Source organism: Ictidomys tridecemlineatus, chromosome 1 (genome assembly GCF_052094955.1).
Source record: "Ictidomys tridecemlineatus isolate mIctTri1 chromosome 1, mIctTri1.hap1, whole genome shotgun sequence".
In the NCBI taxonomy this organism is placed as follows: Eukaryota; Metazoa; Chordata; class Mammalia; order Rodentia; family Sciuridae; genus Ictidomys; species Ictidomys tridecemlineatus.
The window spans coordinates 102492850-102506661 of NC_135477.1; the positions used below are offsets into that span (position 1 = coordinate 102492850).

Here is a 13812-nt window from a genome sequence, read left to right on the forward strand (position 1 = left end):
GATGATTTTTAAATTAGACAATGGCACAGTGCTGCTTGGTCTATAGTTGAGCCACAGTAAATATGTGGTAGGGAAGAAAAAAGAAAGAATAAATGGAAGGTATTGCCAGAACATGCTTGGTGGAAAGGAAGATGAATCTGAGGGGCCATCTATGAAGAGCACACAGCCATCAGGGAAGGAAGAGAACAGGACAATGGTGGAGAGAAAATAAGACTGGACCTTAGGGTACAGCAAGAACCTACCAGTAAAAGGCTGAGGTGTAGATCAACTCCAAAATTAATGACTGGTCCTTTCTCAGTGTTTTACATATTAGGACCACATATAAAGCTTTTTGATTTTATGCGTTTTTTTAAAAAGTTATTTTCACTTAAAAATAATATTTAAAGAAAGAAAAATACAAGGACTTACCTCCTTCTAAACAGAAATGGAAAGAAATATCATTTAATGGATTATTTTACTTTCTGACAGACTATTTTTAATATTTTAAAAATTTTATTTCCATTAAATATATATAAATTTTAACTGCTTTATTAAGACATATAATTCACATGCCTCAAAATTAACACATTTAAAGTATACAATTAAACGGTCCCTACTGTAATCACAGCTGCATAACTTCATCACTATCTAATTTTAATTTTTTTCCTTATCTCTAAAAGAAGCTTTGTGCCCATTAGCAGTCACTTTCCATTTTCCTTTTCCCTCAGTTCCTGGCAACCAGTGATCTGTTTTCTTTCTCTATGGATCTGCCTCTTCTGAATTTTTCTAATAAACGTACCCAAACAGTAAGAGTTCTCTTGTGTCGGGCTTTTTTCATGTAGCGTAATGTTTTTAAGGTTCATTCCTAGTAAAGCACATATTAATAATCCTGGTTTTTTATTGCTGAATAATATTGCACTGAATGCATATGTCACATTTTCTTTATCCATTTGCCAGTTCATGGGTATTTGGTTTGCTTCTACTTTGTGCTATCATGCAAAATGCTTCTATGAATCTTTGTGAAGACACATATTTCCATTGCTGGGTCATAAGATTATATGCTCAACATTTTACAAAATCATACTTCATGCTTCACAGTTGAGGACCTTCCTGTTTTCCAAATGATATCGGTCATTCTTGAGATATGAAAAACAAAGTTTTAGCCTAAAATATTTTGGTTTTTGAGGGACAGTGAATTAGTTGCAAAGCAAAATGTAACAAGACAAAGTCTAAGACCATAATCTCAAAAGACCTAATATTAATTTGAAATTGAGTTATGGACATGGTATTGAAATACCTTGGAATTCATTGATCAAAAATCTTATAAGTGCTTCCATGGGTAAGACAAGATGAGTCTACTATTTCTTGGCTAATTGAGCAATATCCTAACCTACTTCTGATGAGTTGAGCCTTTGACTGGTAGGTTGGGACTTTTACTGGAATCTTACTCTTCTGTGTTATTTATGTTGGAATAAACAACTTTCAGGATTTCTGATATGACACATCAAAATATTTCAGAAATATAAAAATTTATTTAATTTTAACATTAAAAATTTTATCAGACTTTGCTAAATTACTAAGGAGAGATATTACATCTTTCTTACTCTTATATCCCTTGTGCTTAATCATAGAGGCAACACGATTGAATTGAAATCAAATTGCATTTACCTAGAACTTTAGGAATTAATTTGGGGTGTGAGTGCTGGAAATTGAACTCATGACCTTGGATATACCACTGAGTCACACCCTCAAATCCCTCTAGGAATTAATATTTAACTTGCTATATACAAGCTAAAACTAACAGTCTATGCAAGCAAGTGCAGCAAGGAAACCACTAACTGGCTATGTGGATATGCATGGGAGGAGGCTTCTGAATACAGTTTGTTGACAGATTTCCTCTGTCAATAAAAAGCAAAATATATCTCAAAGATTAGAATATTCTAGAAAAACAATGTAAATTCATGTGAAAGTATTTTTTTTGGAATAAACGAATCTTTAAAAGGAATTAAAGTGTATCTAGATTTTTGAAAGCAATATAGCTTTCTATGTTTCACATTAGAAAAATCCAGAGGCAATGGTTGATATAAAATGTTATAAATGTAATCCTGATTGAAATTAGCAATTTAAATTTGCTGAATGAGATTACAGTGTAGTATCTAATGCACAAATCAGAGATTTGAGTACTTGCGTAGTTGTTAGAAAATGTATCAAAAGGTCTTAGGTTAACAGTAATGAGTGTACATATTATATTATTATTATTATTATTAAAGTATGCAATCTTTGATAATAATTTATTTGTTTTACAAATGCATTGGGGGTTAAAATTTTTCAATTCATCTGTGACAAAGCATGAAATTCAATATTGCTCACCATGACAAATCCATGAAATTTGTCAACTTTGTTCCTGATTTTCACAGGGCCTTCCTCTTAGATGAAATGACCCATTGAACCGAGAGCATAGCAATTTTTTCATCTATGGTAAATCATTTTAGTTTGCGAGGATTTACTATGGGCCTCAGACTTAAGCTTTTTATGATTATGAAGCATTATGTATATAATCTCAACCTTATGGAGATTTATCTCACTCTTTCTTTCCATTTCTGAAAGAATTATCCATTTCTAAAGTTAGTTCTCCACCTGGATTGCCTAGAAGAAACAACCTGTACATAATGGCTTTGTCAACAGTGAAAGAGTAAGTGAAAATTATAGGAAAATTGCAATTAAAGTTGTTAAGTACTCTTAGAATATCTGACACTAAAGTCTAAAATTTATTGAAAATAAAGATTTGTATGTCACTCTTGCCAGAATGTTATAGGAAGGAAAACTTTACCTAGTTTAGCCTAAGAAATAGAAATATTATATAAAATTTTTACTATCTAACTAGTAATGTAAAATTATTTAGTCTTTTATTATAAAAGTGACAATTTGGAATTGTCAAGAGGAATTAAATAAAATATTAATGTTTTAATTGTAAAATCTACTCAAACCTCTTCTATAATATTACAAACTTGAATCAAATTAACTAGAAGTTAAAAGTAGTTCGAAAGTTTTCTCTAAATCTTGTTTAGCTAAGTAAAATATTTAAATGTTTTTTCCATTTAATTACTCATTTCTATTTCGACTTGCCATTATCACTTAAGACACTAAAGCCTAATATTAAAAGTACAAATCTAGCCAGATATAGAAGTGCACATCTGTTACCGAACTACATGGGTGGCTGAGATAGGAGGCTGAGGCTTGAGTCCAGCTTGGGTAACTTAATGAGACCCTATCTCATAATAAAGCAAAAATGTGGCTGGGGATGTGGCTCAGTGGTAGAGTTCAATCCCCAGTACTAGAGGGAAGAAAAAAGCACTTCTATAGTAGATTTATTGAAAGTATGCAACCATTAGGTCTCTTTCAGAATTGGGCATATTTTAGAACAATTTTCTAAAATTTATTTTTTATTAGAGCAAATTATGTAAAATTAAAACATTTTTATATGTTGATAGACCTTTATTTTTTATTTACTTATATGTAGTACTGAGAATCAAACTCAGTGCCTCACACATGTAAGGCAAGTATGCTACAGCTGAGCCTCAGCTCCAAACTATAACATATTGTTAAGGTGAGCCAAAAGCAACTAGATATGATTTTGTTTTTCACAGCATATCAAGCAATGACTAAATAATCGACCCATTAAAATAAGTCAAAAAGTAAAGCTTAAAATGCTCCAACTACATTGGAAACTTATCAACTGAATGGGATTGACCAATAAATGGAGACAGACATAATACATATTGGGAGATTAAATTAGTTTGAGAATCAAGAAACCCCTGTTGGTTGGTATTAATTTTATAGAATGGCCCAATTCACAATATCAAAATGTACTTCAGAAAATTTCTACTTGCTACTTAACATAATTCAATAAGTGCTATGAAAATAGCTTTGTTAAATACATTATTTTATATATAATCATAATTAAAAAATAAAATATATTTGATACTTACCTATATAACTCTGTTAATGGTGAAGTCAAAATGGCTAATGTTGTAAACAGATTATTACAATGGGTATGAATTTTAAAAATTTTATCATCTTTAGACTCATGAGGATTCACAAGGTTTTGTACAGATGTACAAATCGACCATAACATGTTCTCAGTGCAGATTAAAATTGTTGTCACATCAAGTCTATTAGAAAGAAAAAGAGGAAAATCATACTAAAATAAACTTTTGGCTTGGTATATATACTTTCCTTCATATCTCTAGTACTAAGCATATGTAAGAATAAAAAGTTTTGGTTAGATGTCAGAGCTTCAGATCAAAAACAAAAAGCATCAAAGATACATTTTTGAGTTTCTGGTGTTATACGTCCCATAATACCATCATGTTAGGGATAGTTAAGGTCTATAATAGTATTCTAGGAATGCTTTTCATAAAACATTTGCTTTGAATTTCCAAGATTTTATTCCAGAAGCTCAAGAGACTGTCCTTTAAATTACACTGAGCAAAAGAGAAGCTAGCTGAAAAGAAAAACTTGCTATTATCCATACATACATAGTAGGTAAAAATTTGATAGCAGAACAATTCTCTCCATCCATGTCTAAGCTGTCAAAAGGCTATAATATGTGGAGTAACATCTACTCCCAGCAAGTTCGAGATAAGAAGAAATAACAACAGAAACACAAATGAAGATGCTCATCCTTTCAGAAATTTCTAGTGTTAATAAATTTGTGGAAAATGTGCTCTATCATTTATTTTATTTATAAAACTATTTTTTTGTTTCCATATTCCCAAAGTTTTTAAATTTAAAAATGTTTAATGTATTTATTTTAATTGACAGAATAATTATACATATTTATGGTGTATAGTGTGACATTTCAACACATGAATACAATGTGCAATAATCAGATCAGGGTAACTGGCATATCTATCACCTTAAGACATATATCATTTCTTTGTTTTCAGAAGCATTCAAAATCTTCCTAGCTATTTTGAAATAGTCGATTAATTGTTATAGTAGTCAACCATGGTTATCACAATGTGCCAGAGACCTTTAGAAGTTATTCCTCCTATCCTATTACACCCCATGTCTATAAATTGTCCTCTTACCATCCCTTCCTCCCCTTTCTGGTGTTTTAGTAGAAATTCAGACAAACATTTAAAGGCATTTATTTTTAAAGTATATGACTAAGTTGAACAGACCTCAGCTAATATACTTCTTTTGCTTTTAAATTAAGAGTTGAAGCAATACAAAATGGAAATTTTTTAAAGGATAACAAAAATATGTTTACAGATTTTTAAAAATTATACTTAGGCCAAAATGTATTATATATAATCAATCTTCTATGTTAATACACATGATTTTGGTTATACGACATATGTACACTATTGGAATACTAAACACATCAATAATAAGTTTTAAGAAGGTGTAATTATAGTTGATATTAACTTTCCCTAAATGCTAAATTAAGTCACTAATACAAGATACACATATACATACACATAATCTGATTTCCATAATAATGATGGTTTAGGATTAACCATTCAAATAAAAATAAGTTTTTTACTTATCAAAACTAGAAACAATAAATCTAGCTTTGCATAGCATTTTTATTCAACCATCCAGAAAATAAAAACCAAATTCTCTACAGTACAGTTAATTAATTAAATATACTACCTGTTGATGAGCTAACAGTAAATCTCATTTTACAAATATCTCATAATGACTTGCCACCTCATAGTCAAATGTGCTTCATACTAAAAAAGAAAAAGAATGAAGGAATACTTTGCTCTCCAAAGGAATTTACCAACTATTCAGAGTTCAATTTTTTAAAACACTTGGCGTATAATTCAAAACAGCCTGTGCAAAATACCGTGTTTATGAAACACTGTAGCAGGACCTAAATGCCCTTAAGATTGCCATATACTTTATAATAACATGATCAGAAATAATTCTCCTGCCAAAATAAATAAATAAATAAATAAATAAATAAAAGCTTCTGATGTATATAGGTTTCTTCTAAAATACACCTGGAAAAAAATTCTATGTAAACAACAGGTCTTAGACAAAGTATTTATAAAACAAAAGTCTCTGTTCATGTAAATCATTGATGTTACATAAGGCCATTTGTATAGTAGAATATTCATTGCCTAGATAACTCAAAGAATTGTGCTGTATTTCAGTCTTCAATTTAAAGCCTGGTGATTGGTGCTCCTCATTTTCTGGGATTCTATATTTTTTTGAACTGGCTTTTAATAATACATAGTGAAGAGAAAAGAAAAAATAAAGGAAAAGAGTAATGAGGGAATTGAAATATATTAAGAAGAAAAATTACTAGACAATGTAGATAATGAAGACAAACTTCTATATTTAAAGGTTTAAAAAAGACCACCACTAAAATCTCTTGGTTGCCTAGAAGCTCAAAGTCAAATTAACTGCTCCATCACAGCTTGGCTGCTTTTTTATCTATTTCAGAACCTTTTCTCTTTACCTTATTAACTTTTGTGTGTGTGTGTATACATAAATATATGTATGTATACATATACATACCTATATATGTCCTAGATTACAAGACATCTTGAATCATTTCTTAGAAACAAATGGGTTTTATAGGCAAGTTTAAGAGGAAATAAGAGCAAAGTTATTTCTATTTGAGTTCCACATTTCCACTTAAATACCCCAGAACTGAAAACAATTTCCTTTCAGATGTTAGGAACATGTTAAATATACAAGGAGTTGTGTGTGTCATGAGATTCAGAAATATATTCTGCATTACATTGACTCAAAAGTTTTCTTGGAAAGCAGTAGTTTTCAGAACTTCAATTACCTAATCTGTGGAGTTCTCTTATAACTGGGATGGGCCCGAGCATATCTGGAGGCCAGCAGACTCAACGATTTCTCTAGCACTTCTGCCAGAATCTCCTGGGCTACCTTAGGGGGCAGAATGGTCCAGAGATCATGATGAAGAGCCCAGCAGAAATAATGCCACATCTGGAGTGAGAAGGAGCATCTTTCCCCCTGGCAAAATCAGCACACATTAAACAATAGAATTACATCTTCCAAAATGTCAGTTTGCTTCCTATGAACCTAATTAGTTCAGGCTGAAAGGAAATAGCTGGAGAGACTGACACACTAGATGACCAGGAAAGATTTTTGACTAGATGTTAAACATCCTTATTGACAAAGGAACATATGTTTTATTTCAATTACAAGACCAGATATTCCAGTGCAAATCCAGACCATAAGCATTTAACCTAGCATATCCTTGATTTACTTACTCCTGGCCTAGAGTTTCAAATTTACTTTGAAACAGTTTTTGTAGTTGCTAAACAAGTTATGCTAGGTAGTTTAAGATAACAGACTGATTCTTCTAAAATTAAAATCTATTTAAATTGTTAATGAAGGTATTTTTTCTGAAACTATTGGCATCATTGAGTTAATTTTATAAATCAGATTTCATATTGTAAGAAATGACAGGAATAAAATAAATGTGCACACTATAATCTTATCAATATTCATGAAACAAAGTGGGATGTATAACTATTAAAGATTATTACATTGGGCTATTTCACCTATGGCATTTTAATAATAGTACTATACTAGCAACAGATACCACAGAGGTCTAATTTTATAAGATTTTGAAAATCCTAGATACATAGTTTCATCATTTCTTAGCATTTTTATGTCATTTTATACTTCCAAGGGACCAGATTCTCATTCTTTTCTATCCATCTACAGATTTCCTTTGTGCACTTACTTTTCCCTGAGTGCTGAGGGAGATCCAACAGTGGCCTAGGCCAAAAGGAACCAGCAGAAAGGAGAAGGTAGCCTCAAGTGATTTGCATGTATTAATTAGGTATCATGCTCTGGGGGAGGTTTGCTAGTTGTTGACCTCATTTTCTTCAAATCAGATCAAAAGATGATTTGAAATAAGAATGAGTAGAAAGCATTCTTCAAACATTATCCTTATTATGTTAATATATCGAAACTTAAAACTGGTAAAATTTCCTATTTTAGCTTTAAGTAATTTTCTTTGCCATAAAATTTGTGCTTTGCCCACTATATTTAAAAACAACAACAAAAAAGTCATCTAAAAATAGCTGTTGTTCTCTCATACCAAAAATTGATGGCTTCCTAAGCAGATACTTCTTTAAGTATTTTCTTATTAGACTCTTCTTCTGATAGTCTCTTTGGTTATTAAAATCTTCTGCAGTCATTGTGAATAATAATTTATAGTTATTATATATTGACTTTTAAATGGCTTTTATAAATAAATAGAATTGTTTTTCCTTAGGAAGGTAACTTGGGCATCAAACTGTCAGAGTCAAGTTCAAACCAAAGGGGATTTGGACTACTGGTTCTGACTTCCTAATGAGACATACATCTAAACTGCTTAAGAAAAAAAAACAACATATGTATATAATTAATAATGAGGCATCAAAATTAACAGTTTCATATGCTTTATTTGTGATATGTCCTGTGATAAAGAATTCTTTTTAAAATAAGGAGTTAAAGCTTGATTCCTTCAAACTTTTTTGGGTTGCACATAAATGAAAACAAAACTAAGCCCAGCTGATGTAGTGACTAGCATGAACAATTATACTAACTTTCCCTTTGGCAATGAATGACTGATTAAAATGTGATCAACAGTATTTTTCATAATTTTCAGAATATGAAAAACCAATTTCCTTAATGCCTTCCTTTTAGCAATAAATGGGAAAATAAAGATAACTTGAGCACACAGATATCTTCTTGTAAAGTGAAGAAGTACTTGCTCATTTTTAATACTTTTCAAAATTTAATGTTTACTTAAAAATATTCAAACTGGTCTTTGTTTCAACAATTCTTTTTAAAATGCATACAACTTCAATTAAACTAAATGTGATTCATTTATTTTTTCTGACCTGTTTCCCCATTTGTTGTCATTTCAAAAGTATTCTGCTAGTAAACATCTGTTATTTTTGTAGACCCACTATAATGTAAACAGATGTGGGCTTTTATTTAGATTATATATCAGGAAACAAGCAGCTGGGCTTTATTATAGAAGCCACTCAATATTATGTTTGAGCAGACAATTCTTTATTCTTTGACTATTGGAAAACACAAGTTTCTGAAATTGAGCAGACGTCAACTCTACTAAAAGCTTAATTTTGAACATGTAATCTGAACACCCACTGTGCCATCTGACCAGTACCTCATCAGAGAGATATCTAACTCTTTGAATTTCACAACCTGACAGTTTAGAAAATGCAAATAACATATCTAGGGCTCACTTGTTATCACAAAACATGAGTGAATATTGCTCCATATCTTTTACTCTTTCTCTACTACGTTTCTGCACATGGTGATAAGTTCCTCCAAGATCTCTATCCTCCAGCCAGGCAGCACCATCTCCTTTCCTCTCAACACAGGCCTGCCCAAAACATGCTAGTTCTTTTTCACAAATCAGCTGGAGTAACAGGGAGAGGAGGAGAAAGGGGTGCAGCCAGCGAGATAAAACCATGTCAGGTACACCACTTGTCAAAACAGTTTAAATTTGTGCTATTTTTAGAAGGATCTTAGTTTTGGTAAATAGAAAAGTGGTATCACTTTATTTTTCTGAGAAAAAAATAACAACCACTAACTCTGCAATTAAATTGTAACTACTGACCATGTAAGTATATGGAAGCTATAGTACCATGTAATCACAGGGTAACTATCTCATTATTTCTGTCTTTGAGGCTAACGCCTTGTCATAAGACCTAAGAGCAGTGTTTTACATGGTAATTTGGTTGTTTCTTTTTTTTTTTTTTTTTAAATACTTGGTAACTTCAATAACAGCTTGTCAATGCATCCACTTATTATTTACACTGTACGACTATTCTAGTTCCAATTTGTATAAGAGAAAACAAAATACCCCTGTATTGAACATATACTGAGATGATAACTGTCCTTCTACAAATATCATATAAAATTGTCATTAATACCCTGAAATGTTGAAATAGTTTGAAACATGAGATGGATTCATTTTCAACCTCTCTGTTTACCTCAAGGCAAATAAGGAGGTTGTGAGCTGCCAGGAGAGGGGAAGACCAATACATTCATTCTTATCTCAGGCTACCAGCTGTACCATACCACTTTTTTCCCTCATTCTGCTCACTGTTACCACTACTGTTTGAAGTATGTCAGGCTTGGAAAACCCTATATGGATGCTCTTGCAAAGAGAAAAACTATCTGGGAAGGGCCTCTAAAGAAGAGATAAAATGGCCTTAGAAAACGTGGAAAGTCCTTTAATAGAGCTTCTTATTAGCTGTTCCTCTGAATTGTAGCAACATTTATGATGATAAGTCAGGAATAAATGGAACCACAGGAACCTGCATTGCCAGGGAGGTGACAAGAGTGACAGTTGAACAAAACTCCACTCTGTTTTTCTAATACCCTATAGTGGCTAGAACAATTAGGAAAAACAAAAACCATAAACTTTGATTGAAAAATTGACAAAAAGTTGAAATGGAAAATCTCATGAAGTTGAAATTGGCTATTGAAAATTTTTAAAAATCACAATGATCTTTTATTAAGGTAGTATAAGTGTTTTACCCTTCCCTAAAATCCATTTCAAGGAATTTCAAATATTGTGATCTGTGTATAATACGTGGGGTCTAGGGGATGATAAACTAATAAGGCTTGAAGATGAATAATTTTAATTGATCCTCGGTTTGGTTGCACTGGGAATCATTAGGCTTTAATTTGGTAGAAAGTTAAGATTTCAAAACATGGCTAAATAAAAATAGGTAAGTTATAAATGATCAAATGGGTCTTAAAGTGCACTCATAAGAACAATGAGAAGGGAAAAATAAGTATAAAAATAAATCTCCTTAATAAAAAATATTTATCAAACACAGATGGAAATATAACAAGAAAAAATGCAAGGATACCCATAACTGGTTCCTTTGGAGAAAATATGTTATAGCTTTTTGCTGTGTGTTATCTTTTTGAGTTTTCATTGTATCTCATTATATTACACCTTATATAGCACTGCAACATTGCAGCTCAAATTAAGTTATTTTTACTTTTCAGCAGAAGGAGAGTTCTGATGTCTAATTTATTTCAGGTTTTTAAAAACAGTGTTTTTCCTAAATACAAATTCAATATTTAAAAAATATTATCCTAACAGCCTTCATGTGTTAGTAATGCCAAGCTCATGTTTCTAATTAGCCAGAAAGCAGGTAGGCAGTAAAACATATTTGTGTAAAAAGGAAGGGATAGTAAACTTAACTTCACACCTCATAAAAAGCTTTGTAGTCATCCCAGTGGTGGCTCTCAGCATCCTGTAAAATGCTTGTAGCACAAACTCTGACGCAGTAGTCCGTAACCTGAAACTGTAGAGTGTTGATGAATTCCTGATATCGTTGGACAGGCACCAGGAATATGGGTCTGTTCAGAGGGAATGATCAAAGAGGCAGAGATTTAAGGCCTGTGCAGTAGGAGGCAACAATCTCCAGTACTACAAGTGGTTTTGATTATTAGATATCAATCATTCATTTCCTCCTAATGCTGAAGTAAGTCTGTATCCACATTCACTTTCCAAAAAGAAAAGAAAAGGAAAAAAAAAAGCTTGTCTTTGTTTTGCAAGTCCTTTGAAAACGTACATCTGTTGTTCTGCAAATATGCACTTCAACTTGAGATAAACTGCACTGTCAATACATCATTCAAAACTAAAAATATTCTTTGTAAGCCTATTATTAGAGATCAGTGTATTATTTAGGCATTAGGTTATCGTTACTACTAGAGAACAACGTACACTTGTCAGAACCAACTTTTATAAAGCTATCACATATTCCACAAAAACACTCTTTTTATTTTTTAAAAATTGCAATTTTGTAGACATCAATTATCTCATAAACTGTTTAAAAATATCCCACAGAAATGAAGTGTTTCTGGCACATTTTGTTTATAAATTCAAGTATGAATTGCAACATCTGACTACTTATGAGAATTAAAGAAATATCTTTTATCTTCAGCTATTAAGAGTACACTGCTTTCTTTCATAACTGTAAGACTGTGAAGGCTAAATAAAAAATGCCAAATAGATTCTTGGGGTGACACTGGACTGGTGAGTTCATATATTCCCTTTACAAGGCACCAGGTTAAGTTCTGTATGATACAAATGTAACCAGAAAGACTATGTGATAATACCTGTGATCATTTTTATCTCTATATGGAAAACATCATATATTAGACTACTAATACATGAGAATCAACATTGGTAGTTGTTTCATCTTCAAATACTATGGGTAGTTTATTACTAAATAGATGTCCTGCAATATGTTTGCATTGGTCACTAGAATAGATTAAGATTGGGGGCTGGATATAGCTCAGTTGGTAGAGTGCTTTTCTTGCATGCACAAGGCTCTGGGTTCAATCCCTAGCAACACACACACACACACACACACACACACACACACACACAATAAATTAAGAAGCATTTGTTTTCTACACCATCTCCTAACAGCTTATTGGCTTAAAGACAAAAAAAGATAAGTGAATATTTTACAAATAAATACAAACATGGGATAAAAACAAGCTTGTTTTCCATTTTCACTGTGGTCCATATAAGGTGCCTTACAAAATGGAAGAGGTACATTTAATCATGTCATAACAACGTTCAGAAAATAGTTGCTCTTTTTAGTATGTCTGAATAGAGTCGAACTTTCTTACTGTCTATGTGCTTAGTTTAATACCTCCCATGGTTCACCTTTTTGACATTTCCTAGTCAAGAAAAATGAAAACAATTCTCCTTGTCGATTATTATTTTCTCTTCTAATATCATCCTTAAAATTTCATTCCTGTGATATCTAAAGTTTACACGTTTCTTTAAGCGTAGCCATTAGCTTAATTTGACACTCACTTCTTAGTGGTTTCTTTCATCAAATTATTGCAGTGTGTGAAATGCTGGAAGATGTACACCGCTGTGGAGAGGAGTATGTGCAGGTTTTTCAGGGGTGCTTTGGAAGGAACCTCCTTGCCTCTCTCTTGTAGTCTTGCCAGGACAGCTGTTGCCACTTTGCAAGAGGCCTCTACCAAGTTTGCTCTAATTTCCTGAAAAGAATCATCTCTGCATGCCAGAGCCAGTGGAAGCATGGTGTCAAGTTTTTCCATGATGTCAGAACAAAACTAGGGAGAAATAAATGTGGCGCTGAGTTATTTGTATTCTGACAGCACCATGTAATTTATGTATAGTGGAGCCAAATTCCTAAGTAATGAATTTGGCATCAAACATAAATATAATGACACAGCTTTACAATAATCAATTTCTCAGTTGTAGAAAGTTAAATGTTTCATGTCAAATAAAGAAATACCAAAATGATGCCTCTCTATCTATAACCTTCAAACATTATGCTTACCAGACAGACATTATGAAAAACTCAAGAACCAGCTTTACTTGACAATACCTTTGTTTGGAGTAAATAGAAGTCAGAAAATATGTATCCTTAATATTAATGTTTACATTATTTTTTAACTTACCCAAATTTTCTCTCACTAAATTTCTATAGATGATCTTATTAAAAATCACATATATTTATCAGTTTAATTTAAATAATCTAGAAGAAACAGAAGCTATCCCATGTTGCATCTTCTTATAGCTAAAGAGTCAGCAACTTTCAGAAGTGATATCTGGCTTTTCACCTAATATTATGTATATACTTAATGGAACCGGGAGATATGGTGGGAGGGAAGGCAAAGCTTACCTCCACATAAAATCAGCCAATAAAACTCCTTAGGGAATGTTCTGGAGCTTCAAGTTGACAGTAGCATAATGAAACCCCAATCAAGGACTCTTAAAAATATCACAACGTAGGCTTCTGAACT

At 32.1% G+C, this 13812-nt stretch overlaps 1 protein-coding gene across 11 annotated transcripts in view; it reads right to left on the reverse strand.

The window, feature by feature from the left end:
* Kiaa0825 (KIAA0825 ortholog) overlaps positions 1–13812 on the reverse strand; it is a 383898-nt gene that overhangs the window by 257575 nt on the left and 112511 nt on the right. For 10 of the 11 annotated variants that reach the window (XM_078044980.1, XM_040273480.2, XM_078044969.1 and 7 more), the window contains 4 exons: positions 12851–13116; positions 11226–11376; positions 6791–6981; positions 3969–4151 (listed from right to left, as the gene is read on the reverse strand). In XM_078044980.1, coding sequence (XP_077901106.1) covers positions 3969–4151; positions 6791–6981; positions 11226–11376; positions 12851–13116 — 791 coding nt within the window. The remainder of the gene's footprint in view (positions 1–3968; positions 4152–6790; positions 6982–11225; positions 11377–12850; positions 13117–13812) is intronic. The other variant, XM_078044977.1, reaches the window with a different exon arrangement.